Genomic DNA, 20,930 nt, shown 5'->3' with positions numbered 1-20,930 from the left:
ATAGAACAGGGGGGCGCAAACTTTTTTCCCTGCGCCCCCCTGATGGCTGTCCCCTCGCTCCCGCGCCCCCCCCAACCCCAACTTACCCGCGCTCCGGCGTAATGACGTCACGTTGCCATAGCAACGTGACGTCACATGACCTCGCGGCGTCATTTTGACGCCGCGTTGCCATGGCGCCGCAGGGAGGAAGCCGCCGGAGCCACGGTAAGTTAGGTTTACAGAGGCCCTGCAGCTCCCCCGGCACTTAATTTAAGTGCCTTCGGGAAGCGCGCGGGGCCTCTGTAAACCCCGCGCCCCCCGTCGGCAGTGTCGCGCCCCCCCTGGGGGTCGCGCCCCACAGTTTGCGCACCGCTGCTATAGAAGACCTAAACATATGGACAGCCTGTCCTAAAGAGCTTGCTATACTCTCATTTTTATGTTTAGAAAAAATAATTTTTGTTTAGATTTTTCATTCACTTTTACATAGGTGAACTAGGTATTACAATGTTTTGCAGTGTTGGGGGGATCAGGATACTACAAAAAGTGAGGCTAACAATTTCAAAAGGTTAAGGTTACACTACTACCATTAGTAAATGAATGTCTTTTTTTTGTCAATTTGGGGGGATTGGGGACTTCTTTTCAAACATTTCTTTAATTTTCAGGTATTCATTTATTTCTCGTAATGTAAATAATAAAAAAACACAAGTGATATTAAATGGGATGACGGTGATTGAGGACATGTTGTTAGATGTTCATTACTCATCCTTTTCTGTCACAGTTTGTGGTGATATTCATGGGCAGTTCTTTGACTTGATGAAGTTGTTCGAAGTGGGAGGATCACCAGCTAACACAAGATACCTCTTCCTTGGGGACTACGTAGACAGAGGTTATTTTAGTATAGAGGTAAATCCTGCGTTTCATTTTCTTTTTACATATGGTGTATAAGAAAATCACATTTTTGAAACAAATAACCAACAGATAACTTGGTTACTTCAGAAAGAATGTATTTTTATTTATTTATTTTTTTGTTCTGTGAAAATTTAACTGGACAAATTATTGCAAATGATAAACTATCAAGGAAAAATAAGTCTTTAATTTGCCATGATTTCGCCTTTTTGTTTCTTGTATTTTTCTGCATAACGGGGTGGTTGTATTGGCACTGTAGTACTACAGGTCCTTAGCATGAGCAGTATCTATTTGAGGGAAAAAATGGGGAATTAAAAATAAATCTAAAGACCATGGTCATGCATTGTCCCATGAACTGAACTTTCACGTTGAACTTTGCTCAAATAGTATTTCTTAGCAGTATTTGTACAGGTTACCCTGTATTGGGGGGTCGTTATAAATGACCCTGCACAATCAAGATGTTTGAGATTTGAGTGCTGTATCATTTGCAATGTATTTACCCCAAAAATGTCAGTCTTCCATTTGGAAGTAGGACATGTATAATTTGTCACGTGCTATAAATTCACGTCAGTAATTGCACAGTACAGTATTTATGGTTTTAGAATACTTAAAGGCATTTTACTTAAGTAATGAGCATGATTTTTATATTTTTGTGTGGCTGAATCTGGGCAGTTGGACATCTTTAATTGGACAAGTTTCTCGACAGTGCACAATGCAACCAACGCCTTTTGTTTGCAAGCTGAATTACCTAATAAATACAATTGACCAAAATATTTCTTTGTTAACCCCCTTCAGTGCCCTAATCACGTATGGTGTACGTCAAGAAAAGTGTTACCTTTGGGACTCTTATGACCTATACTGTACGTCAATGACCCCTGCTCGTTTTTATGGGACTTTACTCTGTGCTCATTGCATACCACACTGAACGAAGGGCTGCTCCCTTGGTCACATCAGGACCAGTGTCCGGAAACAAAAATAGATCATATGATTGTTCCGAAGAGCGGTCCCTTGATGCTTAAGTGCTGGAGGGTCTGTGGTCCCTGAGGTGGCACAACTCTCCGGCACTGAAAGGGTTGATTCGTGAAATGAATAGCTTTTATAATTGAGGCACAGCAAGTTATGAAGCCTTGCAAAGTACCTTACTGTGAGAGATCCTTTGTAGTCTTCCTGGTGGAGTGGAGGAAGTGAGTGTAAACATTAGGAGTTGTCATGTGAACACTACTGCAGGCTTTGATGCCTTTTTTACATTTAAAAAAAGGTTTGTTAAAAAAAAATTGGTAATTTGCTTTAAACGACATTACATGGGGCTTACTTCCAAAATAGGTCATATTTGGGGTAACTGCCACTTGCAGACTAGTTTGGGCTCCCCTCTTCCTACTTACAGTACTTAAAAGTACGACATTCTGAATATAAAATTTGTTTTGTCTTTATCTTATAATCATGGTTGACGATTAGTTAGCTAAACAATTACTGCAACATTAGTTGGAAGCAGAGTGGCACTGACACAGGGATTTGCTCATGATTAATATCTAGAAGCAGGAGAAGCTGAGTAGAGCTGTAATATGTCTCTGTATTCCTCTTGTGTGTATGTATATATATCTATATCTATGTGTATATATCTATATCGAGCAATAAGTATTACGTTCTTTAGCGGCAATCCTTTAAATATATTGCAAAGGGTATTTAAAATATAACCAAAAGGAACATCTGTGTACATATTGAAAATAAATAAAATGCCTTTTCAATTCGAATGCGTAAACTAGTAATCATACAATTTTGTGTTTTGCACTTATCTATACATGTATTTTTTCCCCTTTTCCACCAGTGTGTATTGTATTTATGGGTTCTAAAGATACTATACCCCAACACGCTGTTTCTTTTGAGAGGCAATCATGAATGCAGACACCTCACCGAATATTTCACTTTTAAGCAAGAATGTAAGTATTCTCCTTCCTGTGTAATATTGCTAGTGTTGGTGTTCTCACAATGAATTCCTACCTGACATTTTCCACTTAAAGGCTGTAGGTCCTTTGTCATGTTAGCAAACATTTACGTTAATATACAAAAAGTTGTCATCCCTAATTTTTCCCCTTCTCACTGATGTATTTAATTTTTTAACTGTATTGTATTCCTATAAAAATAGTCCCAACACATGCATTTAATATGGCTGTTGAGCTTTTACTTGGTGACATTAATAGACTTCAAAGTGCCTTGACTACGAGAACCAAGACAACACTTTTTCATTGCGTATCTCTTGTCTCCATTAAAATCCGTTCTGTGCTTCATCCATATTATGTCAAAACATTGCATTCATTTTTTTTATTTTATTTTGTGCTTCTCAACCAGACATGCTCTATCTAATATGAAGGGTTGACTTTGAGCAAACAAACGGATGGGATTTTAGTGTATAGTTGATCAAACAGTTTGCGTTGCAAAAATAGGAATTTAAAACTACATTTACGAACACTGCCATGTTAAATCATAAATGCAATGGTAAATGTGACATTTAGTATTAATTGTTTGATTTTAGCTTCTAACAAAGTTTTATATAAACTTTAATGGACGTAACTATTAAACCAATTTGTGGGGCGGAAATAAGGTGGGGGGAAACTTATTTCGTTTAAGATTTTACTGTAAATGTGTATTTTTCCTTAGGTAAAATAAAATATTCAGAGAGCGTCTATGAGGCTTGTATGGAAGCTTTTGATTGCCTTCCTGTAGCTGCACTTTTAAACCAACAGTTTCTATGTGTTCATGGTGGACTTTCCCCAGAAATACACACATTAGATGACATTAAAAGAGTGAGTATTTTTAAAATTTTTATGGTGTTATTGAGTTTTTAGGTTACATTTTACAGTCACTAGTAAATTCAGTGGAAATGTAGCTTATTTTGAAGTTGTTTGTTTTTTTAAAGTGTTTATCAGTAGGACAATACAAAGATTACAATATGGAACTGCAAGTAGACATGCAGCGGGGTATGAAATTCTAGTTATCCATAGCAGCCTTCAATAAAACCTGATTTGAGCACTGTCTTTACAATGAGCTACACATCATTAGCATGCACAAATAGGGCAATAGAGCATATCTGCAAAGGCCTTCTGATAATTTATTCATATGTATTGAACATCATTTTTTGTTAAAAATGGATTGAGGTAAACATTTGATTACTTTGGATGCTGTACTGGGAGGAACAATGCATTGATTAGATCCATTACCTCCCATAGTTAGACTGCTGTATTCAGCCATATTGTAACTGCAAAAATAACTTTTCGGTTGTAATATTAGAACTAAGAATCAACCATAATTTTATACATGTTAAACATCTGGCACAAAACAGCAGCAATATATAGATACAAAGAGGCACTCCTATTGCTTATACAGATGCAGCCACCAGTATCCGATCACTTTCCTGGGTAAAAACAAAGGCATCTCACAGTACATGCCTCAACATTTCTGTGAGATTACTAATGACCCATCAGATTAACACAGCAGGGGTCCCTGCAGTCCCATTCAAACTGAATGGGACTGCAGGGACCCCTGCTGTGTTAATCCGATGGGCCATTAGTCTGGCTGCAGAAATCTCACAGAAATGTTGGGAGATTGCCCCAGATTTTCCAAGGCAAGTGATCTAATACTTTTGGCTGCATCTGTAGGTTGCTTAAGAAAAGCTTTAGTTCTGGTGCAATCTGGCCCACCAGTGCCCGTATATTCCAAGTAGAGCCATATCCATAGTACAATATCCAAAAGATGGCGGCACACAGATTATTTGCAAAAAAAAGGCAGAAGTTGACTTCATGATGTAGCAGACAAAAAATGTAAAATTTCAGGGAACATAGCCCCTTCCTCAGACATACCACACACGTAAAGTAATGCTTCTCCAATGCTGAGCAGGATATGAACATACCAAAATTACAACACTTGCAAATTAAATATCAGACTTTCCATAGCAGAACTCCGACAATAAGAAAACATTTCCCATTATATGAATAGAGAACACTATAAGAACACTAAACATAAGCAATAAAAAAAGACCCCAATAACGTAAGTTTGTACATTTACTATTAAAAAAAATGCTTTCAAATTTAATTGTGGAAGTTTTTTTGTTGTAATATTTAGTTAAGATTGAAAGTGAACTGCATTTTAAAATAAAATGTCTGTACTTCGCCTTATCCCTTGGTATCAGAGATGGGGGTATGGAAGGAAATGAAGGGAATGGGGTAAACACAGGGCAAAGCGATCCTCAAGGTAAAGGGAGGTGTGCTGCACTGGCAACTGTCTTCTTTAAAGCTTCTGCTCCTTAAACTGCAAGTCACCCAGCTGTGCGTGAAACATCAGTGAATCCCATGGCTGATTGCAATACTGTGTAGCACCTGTTCCCCAGTGCCACAGAAGATCGGGCCACTACATGGGTGTTTTCCCTGGGTACTGTAGCTCGCCTGCTGGTTCAGGAGGTCTGAGTGGCTCTGCAGTTGTAGTTTGGGAGCAGCAACAGGACAGGCTTTCTCTTGGCTCTTACTGTGCAGCGACTCCATCCCATGAGGATCCTGCTGGATACAGGATGGTCCCCACAGGCAATATTCTTCTACAATAACCACACACCATAGTTGGTCTATCGGCAGTTTTATTGCGTAACAGCATGACACCTCTCCAGCCCTGAAGCAGACCCCAGGGGCTTGAGGCCCCAAGAGCTCCTCCCAAACTCCTTGACCCTCTAATAGGGAAAAGGGTATCACACTGTCCCATAATTAACCACCTCATGTTGGTGGAGTGTCAGCTTTTATACCCGGGGGAAGGGCTTGTAACCCTATAACATAACATAACATAACAGGGCAGGTCCAGGTACTGACAGGCATCACACCATATACATGTGACCCAGTCAGTACCCTCCCCAGGTATGACACTCCAACTGCCGGTTTAGGCCTGCCCTTGGATAAGGCAACCTAGTACCCATCCAGGCTGCAACTGCAGGCTAGGCCCTGCGCAAGAGTGTAACCCCAAAACTGCCTGTTCCGACAGGAATTAGAGTTGAGGCCAGTACAAGGCTATAGCCAGGGGCACTTGGCTACAACTGCAATAATACATTTACACATTGACTTTACGTCTCTTCTAATTACCGTGATATCGGTTGTCCTATCAAAATATTGCTCAACTCCAAGCAGAACATAACAAGATTTTAAGGTAACAGACCAACAAAACTATCTGAGATCAGGCGGTTATTCGTGAACATACAATGTTGGCTACATGAACATGGCATGTATACAAAATCTGAATACTGGTTGGAACTGCAAATTACATAGCACACTGTAACTTGTGATCCAATCTGCGCTTAACCATCTTGAAGATTGTTGAGTTAACTTTTACTTGCTCCACAAAATGTATAAAAGATTTGACTGGTTGCAGTAATGTTTGTATATGATCTATCTATATATTCATATCTCTCTCATATCTCTCTCTCATATCTCTCTCTATCATCTCTCTATCGATTAGATTATTGTAGTTCATGAAGAAAAGAGACTAAGTAAACACAACTAAGAAATAAAGCTCTGTTGAGCAATATCACAATTTGTACGTTAAGAAAAGAAATCTATCATGAGGTGATTGAAGGGGCAGCAAAGTAACAAGTGCCACTCTTTCAACCTCTATGGTTACCTGGATCTTTCGGGCTGTCTTTTCTACCATTTATAAATAAAACGGAAATAGCCGTGTTCATCCAGTTGCGATAGTGCAGAATAAATGAGTTCTTCAGTTTTAGGTGGTGATTTTTTTATTTGTACTAACATTTTGTCATAGAACAAGCTTTCCAGAGTTCTCCTCTCTTCCTCAGGTCTGCAATACTGATTAACAAAGGAATCTATGGCTAAAACAAAGGTTAGGAAAGCAGAAATTAAAAAAAACAAAAAAACAACAGATGTACTGTAGATAAGGTAGGGTGAGTAAGTGGTGTTTGAATACATTGGAAGGTTAATAAAACAGTGACAAGGAACAGCATGGAGGGGGAAGGGGAGTATATATATTTTATTATGGTCTTTATTGGCTTCACTGCAATGAAATTGCAGGACCAGCTCACTCTCAGTTGGCTGATGAACCTAAAAAAAATTCATCAGGTCTTACGTTTTGAAATGGTGAACATTTGACCAATTACGCAAGTAATTCTATGTACTCCGAAGTGGCTGTTCATTAGGAATTTTCTAGCGAATACGTCTCAAACGGACATCGTGGACTATTTAGAATGACCCCATAAGTACGAGAATTTTACTTGTAGTAAGAATTCGTTTTCAGTTAGTTCATAGAAGGAAAAAAGCATTTATTATGTTTTTTCTTTTTTTTAAATAACAGTTAGATCGGTTCAAAGAGCCTCCAGCTTTTGGGCCAATGTGTGACTTGTTATGGTCCGATCCTTCAGAAGACTTTGGAAGCGAAAAGTCACAAGAACATTTTGGTCATAATACAGTCAGAGGGTGCTCCTACTTTTATAGGCAAGTACACGATTTCCAACATTGATTGTATTGCACAAGCCTTAAATGCTTCCGGTCGTAATAGATTTGTGTTTACGTTTTTTAATAGCTACCCAGCTGTGTGCGAGTTTTTGCAAAATAATAACTTGCTGTCAGTGATTAGAGCGCATGAAGCACAGGATGCCGGGTAAGCGCTTTACATCATGTGACTATTTCAGAGCACACTCCTTTTCAAAGCTTTTTGTTTTTGTGTACGGACTAATCACTCTTTCCATGCTTTGCAGTTACCGAATGTACAGAAAAAGTCAAACTACAGGGTTTCCTGCATTAATAACAATATTTTCAGCACCTAATTACTTAGATGTCTACAATAACAAAGGTACATTTTCTTTGCTATCTTTTAGTATTTCAAAGTGTACAGTGGCATATTCAGTCTTAGACAGAGAGAGATATCTATATCTGAGATGTTGCAATCATTAAAATGGGGGGGGTGGGGGGCTTCTTAAAATCATATTTGATTCCAATATGTTTGAAATCCATATTTGTGGGTTATTCGTGAAATGTTTATCTACACTATTTCAGATGTATTACAAGCAAACGCCTTTTATTTTCAAGAGCGAGTGGGAACGAAATTGAAGTAATTGGTGCACTGGAGTAAAACAGCTATATTTCCATCTCCCGCCTCATTGGCAGTTTTATTGCATTCTTGCTATACTATTGTCTATAGTAACTTTTTGCTGTATTTTGGTCAAATACGTAACAGGGAAACAGACAAAAAAATAATGTTAACTGACTCCAGACATCTACAGAAATGTATAATTTCCTAGGTTGCACAATTTTCAGCATATGTTTAGTTATGTAAACTTGAGAAATTGCCACATACAGTAGGGCAGGCATGGCCAACACCAGTACTCAGGGGCCACCAACAGGTCAGGTTTTAAGGGTATGCCTACTTAAGCACAAGGGGCTCATTCAGAATGGTATCCCTAATACCTGGCCTGGTGGTGTTCCTTGAGGACTGGAGTTGGCTGCCCGTGCAGGGTATGTCTTTTTGTAGCAAAATTCCTACTTGTACTTAAAATGGTTGGTGATACATTGTTCTACAATGCACAGTTCCCAATCAGGCAATGAATGATTGCATCGGACTCTAGATGTCGTCACACTGATTTTCTAGTTAACAACTCTGTTTGCAAATAAATGCAAAGTATCTAAATAATTAACATCAGACTTGACAATATAGCTTTTAATCACCTAATTTAAGGTGAATGCAAACATATTGGACTAAAGTTGACTTTTATGATTGTGTTTTTTTGTTTTTTTGTTTTTTTTTAGCGGTTACAATACTTACAATAATTTCCAAACTCACATTACAGCTGCTGTATTAAAGTATGAAAATAATGTGATGAATATTCGACAGTTCAACTGCTCACCACATCCATACTGGTTGCCGAATTTCATGGATGTCTTCACGTGGTCCTTGCCTTTTGTTGGAGAAAAAGGTGTAGTTTTGATTACTGGCATCTTTAGCTCGGGGGTGGGCAACTCCTGTCTTTAAAGCCGCCAACAGGTCAGGTTTTCAGGATATCCCCGCTCTAGCACAGGTGGCTCAGTCAGTGGCAGAGTCAAAGGAGCAGTTTCCCTTGTCTATTTTTTTATATTATTTCTCTGCCATACTATGTAATATTTTGGTGCTTGTCTTCACCATTCTATTTTTTTAGTTGACTTTTAAACTGTGTTTTATTCCTACCAAAGTAAGCCCCAAACTGAAATTAACATCACTTCTATACCTTCAGTTTTGTGAAGGTGTTTTTTTAGATATCAAGAGCCTCATCAGTCTTGTGTGATCGGCTTGTGTGAAGCCTGCATGGAAACCAGCTCAGCGCTGCCTGTTGGGGTGGAGCAAGAGTTTGCTATGTAACACTACGGCAGACTTTTTAAATTAGAATTGAAAGATAATCAAACATGACTAGGAACAAATAGGTTTGTAATATGCTATGTAGGGCGTCACATTTTAAAACCTATTTTAAAGGTGTCTCTAAGTTTCTCCCTACAAACTTAAATTGTAAGCTATTGAGGGTAGGGCTGCTTTCCCTAATGTTTACTTCTGTTTGAAGCGCTAATTACTATTATTTTGTTGTCCATTTTTGCTGTGGAGCTCTGTGTACATAGATGGCACTATATAAATAAAGATATACATATATGCAAAGTTAGTGTAATACACACACGGACAGATATTGCAGTAAAATAAAAGCGGTCAACCAAGTAACACCTTTGCCGTTGTCATTGTTTCATTAGCTATGATATGCTGCATTAACTTTTACAATAACTCCTACTTTCCATTCCACTCTCCAATCAAAAGCTATATGTAGATGAAAAAAACACTATTCTGAAAAAGCTACATAAACAATGGTGTGTCGAAAAGTGTATATATAAAAGATAAAATGTGATATGCTGCTCAACCATGGAGAATCATCCTTGGATCCTTGTAGAAATCATGATGTAGGTGTTTAGGAAGCACAGAATCATGTATGGGGACATAAAAAGAAAAACACAGCGCAGGATTGTCCAAAAATCATGAATCTCTTGCAATTAAGTGAATAATTAACAGAGCCAAAACTCACATGGCCCTAAAAGCACAAGAGGCACTGAATGGTATCTTTTTGGCTTTCCCCTGTCGGCCTCTGTCCCAACTGAGCCACACAGCAGTAGTGAAGAATCTGTGGGAAATCCGACAGCCCTCTTGGAACGCAAGTATTATACAGAGATAGCGTGTAAAAATATTTGTGTAATAAAAGGGATAAAAACAAATGCACACTTGCATCTAGGATTGTGTGTAGCAGCTCACAACAGAGTAAATACTTGGCGTGATCGACACTGTCTTCACGACGTCTGCAGCGTTCAAAATCTCTGTTTCCGGACCCGGCTAGCAGTTCTCGACGTCAGCTGATAGAATTGCCGTGAGAAGTCGGCCTGCGTCTTGCTGCCTCTGGTAGTGAAACACGGCTCAACGCGTTTTGCTAAATCGCTGATGCCGTGACCTGCTAGCCGAGTGCAGAAGCAGAGATTTCGAACAGCTGCAGACGCCGAGAAGACGGTGTCGAAAGCACAGAGTATTTACTCTGTTGTGAGCTGCTACACACTATACTAGATGTAAGTGTGCATTTGTTTTTATCCCTTTTATTACATAAATATTTTTTGCACGGGTTCTCTCTGTGTAATACTTGCAGTCCGAGAGGGCTCTTTGATTTCCCACAGATTCTTCACTACTGCTGTGTGGCCCAGGTGGTATCAAGGCTGACTGGGTAACGCCTGAAAAGATACCATTCAATGCCTCTTGTCCTTTTGGGACCATGTGAGTTTTGGCTCCGTTCATTTTACACTTAATTGCAAGAGATAACTGGATTTTGAACAATCCTGCACTTTTTTTTTTTTTTTTTTTTTTTTCCCCATACATGATTCTGCGCTCCCTAAATGCCTACATCACAAAAGCTATATGTGCCAGATACATTACTAAATGTGGTTTTATTTAGTGCTGAATTGTATCTTTCCTGGTTAAATATTTAAAAAAATGGTTGTTTCCTGTCTTCATAATGAAGCAGGTTAATTTTGGGGGATAAATCCAGAACGTGAACCACTGCTTTTAGCACAAAACTAAATGTGGCATATAGGCCATTAATAATAACTCGTATGTAAATTCCACATGTTAAAATATTAATTTAACATGAAATTTTTATATATATATAATATAAAAAAAAATTGTGTTAAATGAATATTTTTACATGTCGAATCCTGTCACGCAATGGAACTACTTTTCTAAAATTACCTTTTGTCCTGCAGTAACGGAGATGTTGGTGAATGTTCTGAGCATTTGCTCAGATGATGAACTGATGACAGAGGGTGAAGACCAATTTGACGGTAGGATCATTTTAAAATCACTTTAATAATTTGCAATAACACGAGACTAAAGCCCTTCAATATTCTGTAAAGTGTCCTCCCTCTGATTCAAGAATGGATCCAAAATCATCTTATGCGAGGGCAACAATGTTTAACATCATATTGAGTTGGAGTCAAAGATGTGTGTTTATTTGTATCATGTATATTCTACAATGTAAAACAAGTCTCTCACTGATAAGTTTGCCTCACTCCTTAATGGGATTGAAAAGTTCTGATTCAGGTTCCTCCACCCCCCAAAAAAACTGGAAGTACAGTATCCCTAAGTAAATAAATAGTTCTGTCTTCCTCTTACCAGAATGTCGCCCATACATTGTAGTTGGAGTTCATTCCATAGGGTTTAAAGGTCAGTCCCACTCAACAATGTATATTGAAGTATCAGTCAAGTGAAAGCACTTGAGCATGTTACAATGTGTACACTTTTTTTTAAAGGCGCTTTTTTGTTTTCATGTTAAGAAAGCAAGTTGAGGTCCTGGGGGCCAGTTCCCCCCTCGAGCGGATACCTCCAATGGTACCTCTCCAACTTGAAAAACTTTTTATTGTATTGGGCTATATTTGTACAGCAATGTCTGTAAAATTTACTAATGCCTAATAAAAATGTTTGAGGGGGAAAAAAAAGAAAGTAAGTTGAACCACATTAATTTCTGCTCCTGAGATGATTACTGGGGTAGCTGCCACCGGTACAGTTCCCTCCAGGGGGAACTAAATTGAGGTTTACTTCTCCAGTGTGACGTGGGACAATATGAAGCAGCAACATCATATGATTACAGCTTCCTATTGTCCCACATAATGCAGTGATTTTAAACATCCAGAAAGTACCAACCACACCTTCACCGGTAGGCATCACGGGAAGCAGGGGGTCTCCGAAGCTGAAATGAACGCGGTTAAACTTCAGAGACCCCCTTCTTGCAATACTTGTAAAGGAAGGTGGGTACCCAGAGGAAACTGCTGCTTTAAGAGTTTTTATAGTTTGAACAACATTTTATTTGTTTGGCAAATGTGTGCCTGTTAGCCAGCATGTGCACAGCCTAATAACTATCACTAAATATACAAAACAATCCTCTTGTAGGTTTTCTTAAGCTGAATAATTATATCTAGACACTAAGCATGACTACACCTTTAGCAGGGGTGGACAACTCCAGTCCTCAAGGGCCACCAACAGGTCAGGGATATCCCTGCTGCAGCATAGGTGGCTCAGTCGAAGTGGCCCTTGGGGGCTGGAGTTGCCCACCCCTGCCTTTAATGTTAGGTCATTTTATCTCTATACTCCGCAATTGCTCCTGTGGCAATGAAAAGGTTAAGAAGGTGATAACTGAATGCTAATATAGATTTTCAAACTTTCATCAACCATGAACCTGAATAGAAATACTTGTTGTAAATGTTCATATTATTATTTGGTCAGAGTAGCAAATGCAGAAGCTGCAAAATGAAATCTGTGTTCCATTAATCGTCCTGTATTTTTCAAACATTTAGTCATTTACATGCAATTGAATTGGCTGTCCGTTCCACATTCAATTTGGTGACTGTAAGAAGGCCATTGACAAGCTGGGAAAAAATGTAGTATAGGAAAGACATGGTATTGTGCACTCACTGCGTGAACGTTATCAGCGAATCTAAGCATTGTCTTGCTGATATATAAAATACATAAACTCTTGTTTTGTAATCTACTTCTCCAATTGTTGAAGCACTTTCTATACTTGCCTCTTCACTGTTGACATTTTTATTCTGTCCCTTTTCATTGTTTAGCTACACGTCACACAAGCACCTATTTGAACATCACTCATCTAAATTCTTTTTTTTGGCCCTGAATTCAAGTCCTGTGTACATAATCACCCCATTTAAACAGAATTATTAGAGTTGCAGCTGTGTATCGCTCCTTTTTTATTCAATTTTTTTCTAACCTATCCAGCATCACAGCCAGTGCCAAATAAAATATCTTTATTTTCTTATTTGTCTCATTCACCTGTCTCTCCATCATTCACTTCCTTTTTTTTTTTCTGGACTCTCCATCTGAAGAACGACTCATATATGGCAATAAAAAAGGTACAGACCAGACAGAGCACTATTGTTTTGAAATATGACTTCCACATTTTTTGGGTTCCTACACAACGCCGTTTTAAAGCGTGTTACATGTGATTTTTTTTTTTCCATGTAGCATTTATTTTAGAAGCATTTTCTTTAGTGCTCACAGTTCAGTTTCCCACAAGCATTTTAATATAATTGGCGTTTTTGCATCCATTAGAAGTCGTATTCCTAGACATCTGTCTTTCTGTGCATGACATTTCTCCCTCCCCCCATCCATTCCTCTTTTATTTGTAGATTTCCATATGTTTAACCTTCCGTGACTCTAGACCTGCATGATTAGGGGTTATTTTTATTTGTCTGTCTTCCCACTGTTTTATTACTGGCAATTTATTTAAATTTATTTATTTTGTAGGTTGCGCATGTCAAGTGTTTATATGTTAATGTCCATTATTTAGATTATTGGTTTCCACTTGTGTCTTCTGGGGGGGGAGAGGAGAATGGTTGGATTGTGGTTACCCCTTCCAGTAGATTGATGATTGTTTAATTTGAGGCGAACACATTACATATATTTGTTGAGTTAGAAATAAAAATTACAATTGTAAATGTAATCTGAAATATTTTTACATCTTAAAATGGTTGCAACCGTAGCTGCTATATTAATTTAAACCTGATGTTGTGGACATAATGAAAACAAACAATGCTAATATACTGAGGACAAATATTTTTAGGTTTTTGAGCGAAAAGGTATAAGCCGAGTTTTGTAACTTGGTGCTTTTGTAAGATGTAATAAAAGGAAAACCTGCAATTGAACAGTATACAACCAAATATTTGTCCATGGATACATTTTCTGTTTTGATCCTAGATAGAACATAAAATGACTTATCTTTCTAACCTGTCAGATGACAATACAGGTATACATGAAAGCATATTTATTGAAATGTATTGTCCTACTTGCCCCAAGTCTTCATCACAGCCTACGAAAATGGCACCTGCAAACCCTAATAGACACCTGCCAACATTCTGCTACAGCACTTCTGTCTTGGAATCCTAGAGTAATCGAATACTAGGCTATTGTACATACTGTTCGATAGCATTCTCCAAGGCACATGCATTTCATTTAATCAAAAAAATGATAGCTATTGTTCATATGTGTTGTGGAATCTTGTAACACACATTTTTATATCTAATTTCACTTGAACAACCATGCTAATATTTGAACCTCATAATTAACATCTAAACTTTTTTGAAGGGATAGTTGTGTGTGAACCGTGGCTATAAGCCTTTATTAGCAGTATAATTTGACATGTTTACTTCCTTAGTTCTACAGTTCATTGCTTGTATTTTTATTCCTTATTTAATTTAGCTTTTTGCATTTACCAGCATACTTAACCCGAGCTATTCTAAGTTTGTGAAAAACAAACTTTTAAAAGCGTGTGGCAGTGTATTATGGCCATTATTGTCTTAAGACCGTGTTGCTTTCTAAGTTGTACTGTTGTGTTAGAGTTTCTATGTATTCCTGAGCTTGAGATTCTCCTTCCATTGAAAGTAGGTACAGCTGCAGCTCGAAAAGAAATTATCAGGAACAAAATTCGGGCAATCGGCAAGATGGCAAGAGTCTTCTCTGTGCTCAGGTAATTCTAAATGCCTAATTTTATTTTGACATACAAAAATGACCTGTTTTTTACATTGAACATAAACTTGTCAAATACAAAACAAATCCAATTACATTTGACAAGTGGTAATCAAAGTTATTTCAGTGACAGTATCAAACAGAAGAGGAAAGTTAGGCTCAATCCGATTCAGACACAATAAAAATCCACATGTAAAGCATCAATGTCCACATATCATGGTTTATAGGTAGAAGCATATATAGTTGAAGAGAGTATTGGACCCAGTGTATAACGATCAGTGATTCTTCAATAAAGCATGATTGCCCATAAAGTGGAGTCAATAAAGAGTTAACGTACAAGGACTCCACAAAGCAGGGTTCTCCTCACTGTTCCACTGTTCCACTGTTTCTTGTCAGCAAATCCCCAAAGGGCTCTTTGATAAAGGACATTTCTTGTCCGAAACGCGTCAGTGTTTTTGTCCCCGTTACCATGCTGTTTAAATAAATTATTTTTTTTTTTTCAACTTCAAATTTTTCTTTATTGGGTTCACAGATTCTTACATTGTATCACAGCCCATTGTATTAAAGCATCCCAATAAAGTTTTTCTATCATACATTAGACTATTTGAACTGCCTCAATATGGAACAAGAAGCAAACATATAGGACAAACAAGACAAACTAGACGATGGACAAGGGAGGGGGGGAGAAGGGGGGAGGGGTTTTCTCCGGGTATGCCTACCGACGTATAGTCTCTTATAAGCTTCTTATCTTTGTAGATATCCCTCATTGTCTCCATCTCGAGTATGCCGAGTTATCCCTATAGACTAGGTGTGTTGGATTGCTACCCTGGGGGCTGTCACCTACCTGTTCGTCGCTATTCGTCGTCTGGGCTCTGACCCCCAGAGGAGAACGCGCCTGTACCTATTATAGCAGGATTGCGGTGGCATCCACCCCGGGGATGTCTGTCTGTGTCAGCCAAGGCGACCAGACTTTTAGGAAGTTTGTGCCGGTGTCATTAACCAAACTCGTTAATTGTTCCATCCGGCAAACGTGCCAAATCCGATTTCGAATCTTGGGGATAACTGGAATTACTGGTTGCTTCCATAATGCTGCGATCTCGCATCTAGTGGCTATTGCAAAATGCGCGATTAATTTGTGCGTCGCATTTGGCATACCCTGGACCCGCCTGCCCAGTAGGAACAACCACGGGTCCAGGGGGATCTCCCAACCGAGAATCCGCTGTAACCAATCTCTAATCTGTTCCCAAATCGGGGCCACTTTTGTGCAGGACCACAGCATGTGTCGCAAGTCAGCCACCTCCCCGCACTGTTTTGGGCAGAGCGGGGAGTAGCCCCCAACAAATTTAGCTAATCTAGATGGGGTGTAGTACCACCGCATCAGGACCTTATACGCGTTCTCCTTTAGTGTGGTACAGATGGAGCTTTTAGCTGCTGCTTGTGTGATCTGCTCCCATTCCTCGTCCTCTAGCGTCTCCCCTAAGTCAGTCTCCCACTGTCGAATGTAGTGTAACCGGGTCTCGCTTGTCATCTTCGGACAGACCACCTCCCTGTACATTCTAGATGTGAGTCCCCTTGTGTCCGTATCTCTGGAACACAGCTGCTCGAAATTAGTACGTGCTGGTCTAATTGGAGTTTTGTTGTAAAAATCTCTGATCTGGAGGTACCTAAAAAATTCTGTATTTGGGATATTTTTTGCGGATTTGATTTGTTCAAATGATTGTATATGTATCCTGTCCCTCAGATCATTAAGTCGGGTAATGCCCGCTTGTGTCCAGTACTTCATGTTTTTACTGTTCAGGCCCGGAGCGAAATCAGGGTTGCCGATGATTGGCGTCATGAGTGATGCCTTTGTGGTTAATTTACAACTAAATTTGGTGGCCTCCCACACCCGAATAGAATTGGCAATGGTCTGTAGCGGCGTGCCGATCTGACGTGCCCTTCCCTTGGGCAACCAGATCAGCGTTTGGATGTCAATTGGTGCACAACACTTTTTCTCCAACTCTACCCATCTCCTAAGGCTTGGGTCTGTGTGCCATTGAAGAATTTGGGCCAATTGAGCCGCTTTGTAGTAAGCGAACAAACAAGGTACCGCTAGCCCTCCTCTGGATGTGGGTCTCGTCAAAATACCCTTAGCAATTCTTGGGTTTTTCTTATTCCAAATGAATTTCATTATTGCTGACTGAAGAGAGAGGATGTCAGAGCGGACCAATGGTATAGGTAGGCTCTGGAAAAGATATAACATCCTTGGGAGGAGATTCATCTTCACGCAGTGTATCCTTCCAATCCATGAGATGCCCCCTTTTGCCCATACTCTGAGATCCTCCCCCAGCGCCTTTATTAACCTGGGAAAGTTTGCCTTATATAAAGTTTTGTAGTCCCGTGTAAGATATACCCCTAAATATTTGATAGCGGAGGGTTGCCATTTAAAATTAAAGTTGAGATCAATCAGTTTTTCAACTTCTTTGGGAAGATTTATATTGAGGGCTTCTGATTTAGACTGATTAATCTTAAAGCCAGAAATATGGTTAAATTTGCCCAGAATTTCAAATACATTAGGAAGGGACGTGAGCGGTTTAGATAGTGTTAGGATAACATCATCCGCATACAGAGCGGCCTTATACTCTTGCTCTCCATCTGAAATGCCTGTTATATCTGGGCTATTACGAATGTGCGCCGCCAAGGGCTCTATACAAAGGGCAAACAGCAACGGCGACAGCGGGCATCCCTGTCTCGTTCCACTTTTTATATGGAATTGCTCAGAAGGAAAGCCCTGGTGCCTCACTCTCGCCGCTGGGCCCTCATACAGTGCCATGATGGCCCGCATTAGGCGTCCTCCAAAGCCAAATGCCTTCAGAGTCTCCGTTAGGTAGGGCCAGTCTATTCTGTCAAAGGCTTTCTCCGCGTCCAGACTTAGCACCATAGAATGTGTATTTTTCTTTTGGGCCAGATCAATCAAGTCAATGATTCTTCTGGTGTTGTCTGCCGCTTGCCTTCCTCCGATAAACCCCACCTGATCTGCATGGATTAACCCGGGAAGGACACTACCCACCCTGTTCGCTATAAGTTTGGAGTAGATTTTGATATCAGAATTAATCAGTGAAATGGGCCGGTAGCTCTTACAGTCTGCCGGGTCCTTTCCGGGTTTGTGGATCACCGAGATGGACGCCTGAAGCATTTGTGCTGGGAAGGAGGCCCCCTCTAGTACGCCGTTAAATAATTTTAGCATATGTGGGGCTAGAATTTTGGCGTACTTCTTATAATACAAATTAGAGAAGCCATCTGGTCCCGGCGCCTTAGCCGGTTTTAATGCTTTGATGACTTCCAAAATTTCCTCCAAGGTAAAGTCCGCCTGTAGCGCTTCTCTCTCCGCCCTTCCTAAGGTTGGTAATTTTGCCTCTTTCAGGAAGGTGTTTAATAACTCACCCGTCTTAGTGTTGTGGGTGACCTTGTCTCCATTATATAGTTTTTCATAATAAATTTTGAATTCCTCTACCATTTTCCCAGGTATGGAGGTAAGGTCTCCCCTTTGGTTCCGAATTGCGTGAATCGAGTAATTTTGAAGCTTCTTTTTTAGCTTATTGGCAAGGAGTGTATCAGGTTTGTTCGCTTTTTCATAAAATTTACGCTTCGACCACGCCATTTCCCTCTCAGCCTGGGAGGTGAGGAGAAGATTAAGTTTAATTTTGGCATCTAAAAGTTGTTTAAGCGTGTGATCCCGCTTATTAAGTTTGTGCAGGGCAGAGAGCTCAGCTATTTGTGTTTCTAACTCTTTAGTTTTCTTCTCTCTTTCCCGTTTCCGTTTGGCGGCCAGATTCATCAATATTCCCCTGAGGGTTGCCTTATGAGCTTCCCACAATGTGGCTTGTGACGCCACGCTTCCCTCATTCTCCTCAAAATATTCTGTAATTTTTCCCCCCACCTCCCGCCCAAGGTCTGGGATCTTTAAGAGGATCTCGTTTAGTTTCCAATTCGCTCTAGGTCTGTCCAGCGGAACTAATGTGCACCGCAGCTCTACAGGTGCGTGGTCAGACCATGAAATATCATGGATCTCTGAGCGAGAGACCCCAGGGACCAATCTATTGGATACTAGGAAGTAGTCTATCCGGCTGTATGTGTTATGGGGGTGGGAGTAGAACGTGTACTCGCGTACTCCTTGATGTTGCTCTCTCCATATGTCTATAAGCTGACAACTTGTGAGGCCTTTTGTCAAAGTTAATACGTCCTGTCTGAGTGATTTGTTAGTGGTTGTGCAACGGTCAAGGTTTGGATTGAGAACTCTGTTCAGGTCACCTGCCACTACGATGTTCCCCTTTGCGACTTTACTTAGCTTATTGAAGAAACTACTAAAAAAAGATGTCGCGTTGTCGTTTGGGGCATAAATTGTAGCCAATGTTATTGGATACTCCCTAATGGTGCCTGTGATTATCAGATATCTCCCCTCTCTGTCGCTATATGATCTGTCATGTCTGAATGGTATATGATTGTGAATTAGGATGGCGACCCCTCTCTTTTTTACTCGTGCTGAGGCCAGGAAGTGAGTCCTAAAGTCTTTATTGAGGTATTTGGGGAAGTTGGTTTGGGAAAAGTGGGTCTCCTGTAAGAAGAGCACTTCTGCACCTTTGCGTCTGTAGTCTCTAAATGCGACTCTCCTTTTAGCAGGACTATTAAGGCCTTTAACATTATGTGATACTAACACTATGTCCTTACTCATTTGTAGAACTGTGCCGGGCCCTCTGACGTAGCTTCGTCCTGTTTTTCTGATATTGTCGTTTCGTGGGTCTCCTGCTTTTTCCGCCCGCTCGACTCTCTCCGGGCCCCTCTGAAAGGATAGGGGGAAGGGAACAAACACCAAGGGACGGGGGGGTAGACGTATACACAACACAACAGACAATAACAATTAGCATTTGTCGGCGTTCTCTTGCATCTCTCCTTTCGCCGACATGTCCGCCTCTGGGTTTATGGCTCTTGCGCCGGATGTCCAGACTTGAGGCGTGATGTTGAACACCCCTCCCTGAGCATCTAACCCAAAAGGTCGCGCCAGTGCGCCTCGGGGTTCTGCTCCCCCACTTCGGCGCCAGGCCCATGCAGACTTCGGAGCAGGCTTCCCCAGCTGCTCCCTCCTCGCCTCCCTTTAACAACTAAATCATGCTATCTACCTAATTTTGGCTAAACTACCAGGTCTCAATCGTCCCCTTGCCCCTTTCCTAGGGGTTTCATTGTTGCTCTTGTGTAGCGATCCCCTTAATTGTCCCTAGCTTGCCTCTTTCCTTAATATCCCCTTTTGATATTCCTCTGTGTGTTTACACCTCCCAGCTTCATGCCCTACCTCTGTCTCTCTCTATCTCCTTCTCATCTCTCTCTCCTTGTCATATCTTCTTCTTTAGCTTACGTTCTCGTTGCCACCCAGTCCCTTACTGTGTTCTCCCCACTCCTGGTTCCATCCTCTCTTCCTTTCCTAGTATGTCCTGCTTGTACCTTCTGCTTCCCTCGTTCCCTCTACCTCTCTCTTATCTACCTCCCCCTTCCTATTCTATCACCTTCGTCTCCCCTTCCTCTAACGGTGCCCCCCTCAGATTTCTCCCCCCTCTATCTACATACTTGAACCCTCTACTTTCTTTGTTAACCTAATCTTCCCCCTGCGTTCTATCTATTCTTTATCCTGCCTACCTGCTCCTTCTCTCTATCTTCTGCCTTATCCTACCTTAATCCTACTTTCCTCTTTCCCTCAATTATCCAATAACCTCCTATCATCTCTTTCTGATCTTACCTGCATCTTCCTTCGTCTCTGTCGCTTCAGTGCTGTCTTCCTCTTTTCCCTCATTCCCTTTAAACTATCTGGGACCCCCCTTTTCCCCACCTCTCAATTCCTCCTATGCCCTTGTACCTCTCTCCATCTTCCTCCTCTATCCCGCTACCTCCCAAACCTTCTCCTCTTATCCGTTGCCGTCTTTTGCTGTCCTCCGCAGCTTTGATCTGTTTAAATT

At 40.4% G+C, this 20,930-nt stretch overlaps 1 protein-coding gene across 14 annotated transcripts in view; it reads left to right on the top strand.

Annotated features, from left to right (window-relative positions):
• Positions 1-20,930, top strand: part of PPP3CB (protein phosphatase 3 catalytic subunit beta) — a 76,862-nt gene that overhangs the window by 32,907 nt on the left and 23,025 nt on the right. For 9 of the 14 annotated variants that reach the window (XR_012803456.1, XM_075610996.1, XM_075611005.1 and 6 more), the window contains 10 exons: positions 758-882; positions 2,711-2,822; positions 3,541-3,686; positions 7,222-7,361; positions 7,450-7,527; positions 7,625-7,719; positions 8,714-8,839; positions 11,178-11,255; positions 13,308-13,334; positions 14,863-14,947. Coding sequence is in view for 13 of the 14 variants with exons in the window: in XM_075610996.1 (XP_075467111.1) it covers positions 758-882; positions 2,711-2,822; positions 3,541-3,686; positions 7,222-7,361; positions 7,450-7,527; positions 7,625-7,719; positions 8,714-8,839; positions 11,178-11,255; positions 13,308-13,334; positions 14,863-14,947 (1,012 nt within the window). In the remaining variant the exon portion in view is untranslated. The remainder of the gene's footprint in view (positions 1-757; positions 883-2,710; positions 2,823-3,540; positions 3,687-7,221; positions 7,362-7,449; positions 7,528-7,624; positions 7,720-8,713; positions 8,840-11,177; positions 11,256-13,307; positions 13,335-14,862; positions 14,948-20,930) is intronic. The other 5 variants (XM_075610993.1, XM_075610997.1, XM_075610994.1 and 2 more) reach the window with 3 other exon arrangements.

Source organism: Ascaphus truei, chromosome 8 (assembly GCF_040206685.1).
Source record: "Ascaphus truei isolate aAscTru1 chromosome 8, aAscTru1.hap1, whole genome shotgun sequence".
NCBI classification, from domain to species: Eukaryota; Metazoa; Chordata; class Amphibia; order Anura; family Ascaphidae; genus Ascaphus; species Ascaphus truei.
This window is presented reverse-complemented; position numbering and strand designations above follow the sequence as displayed.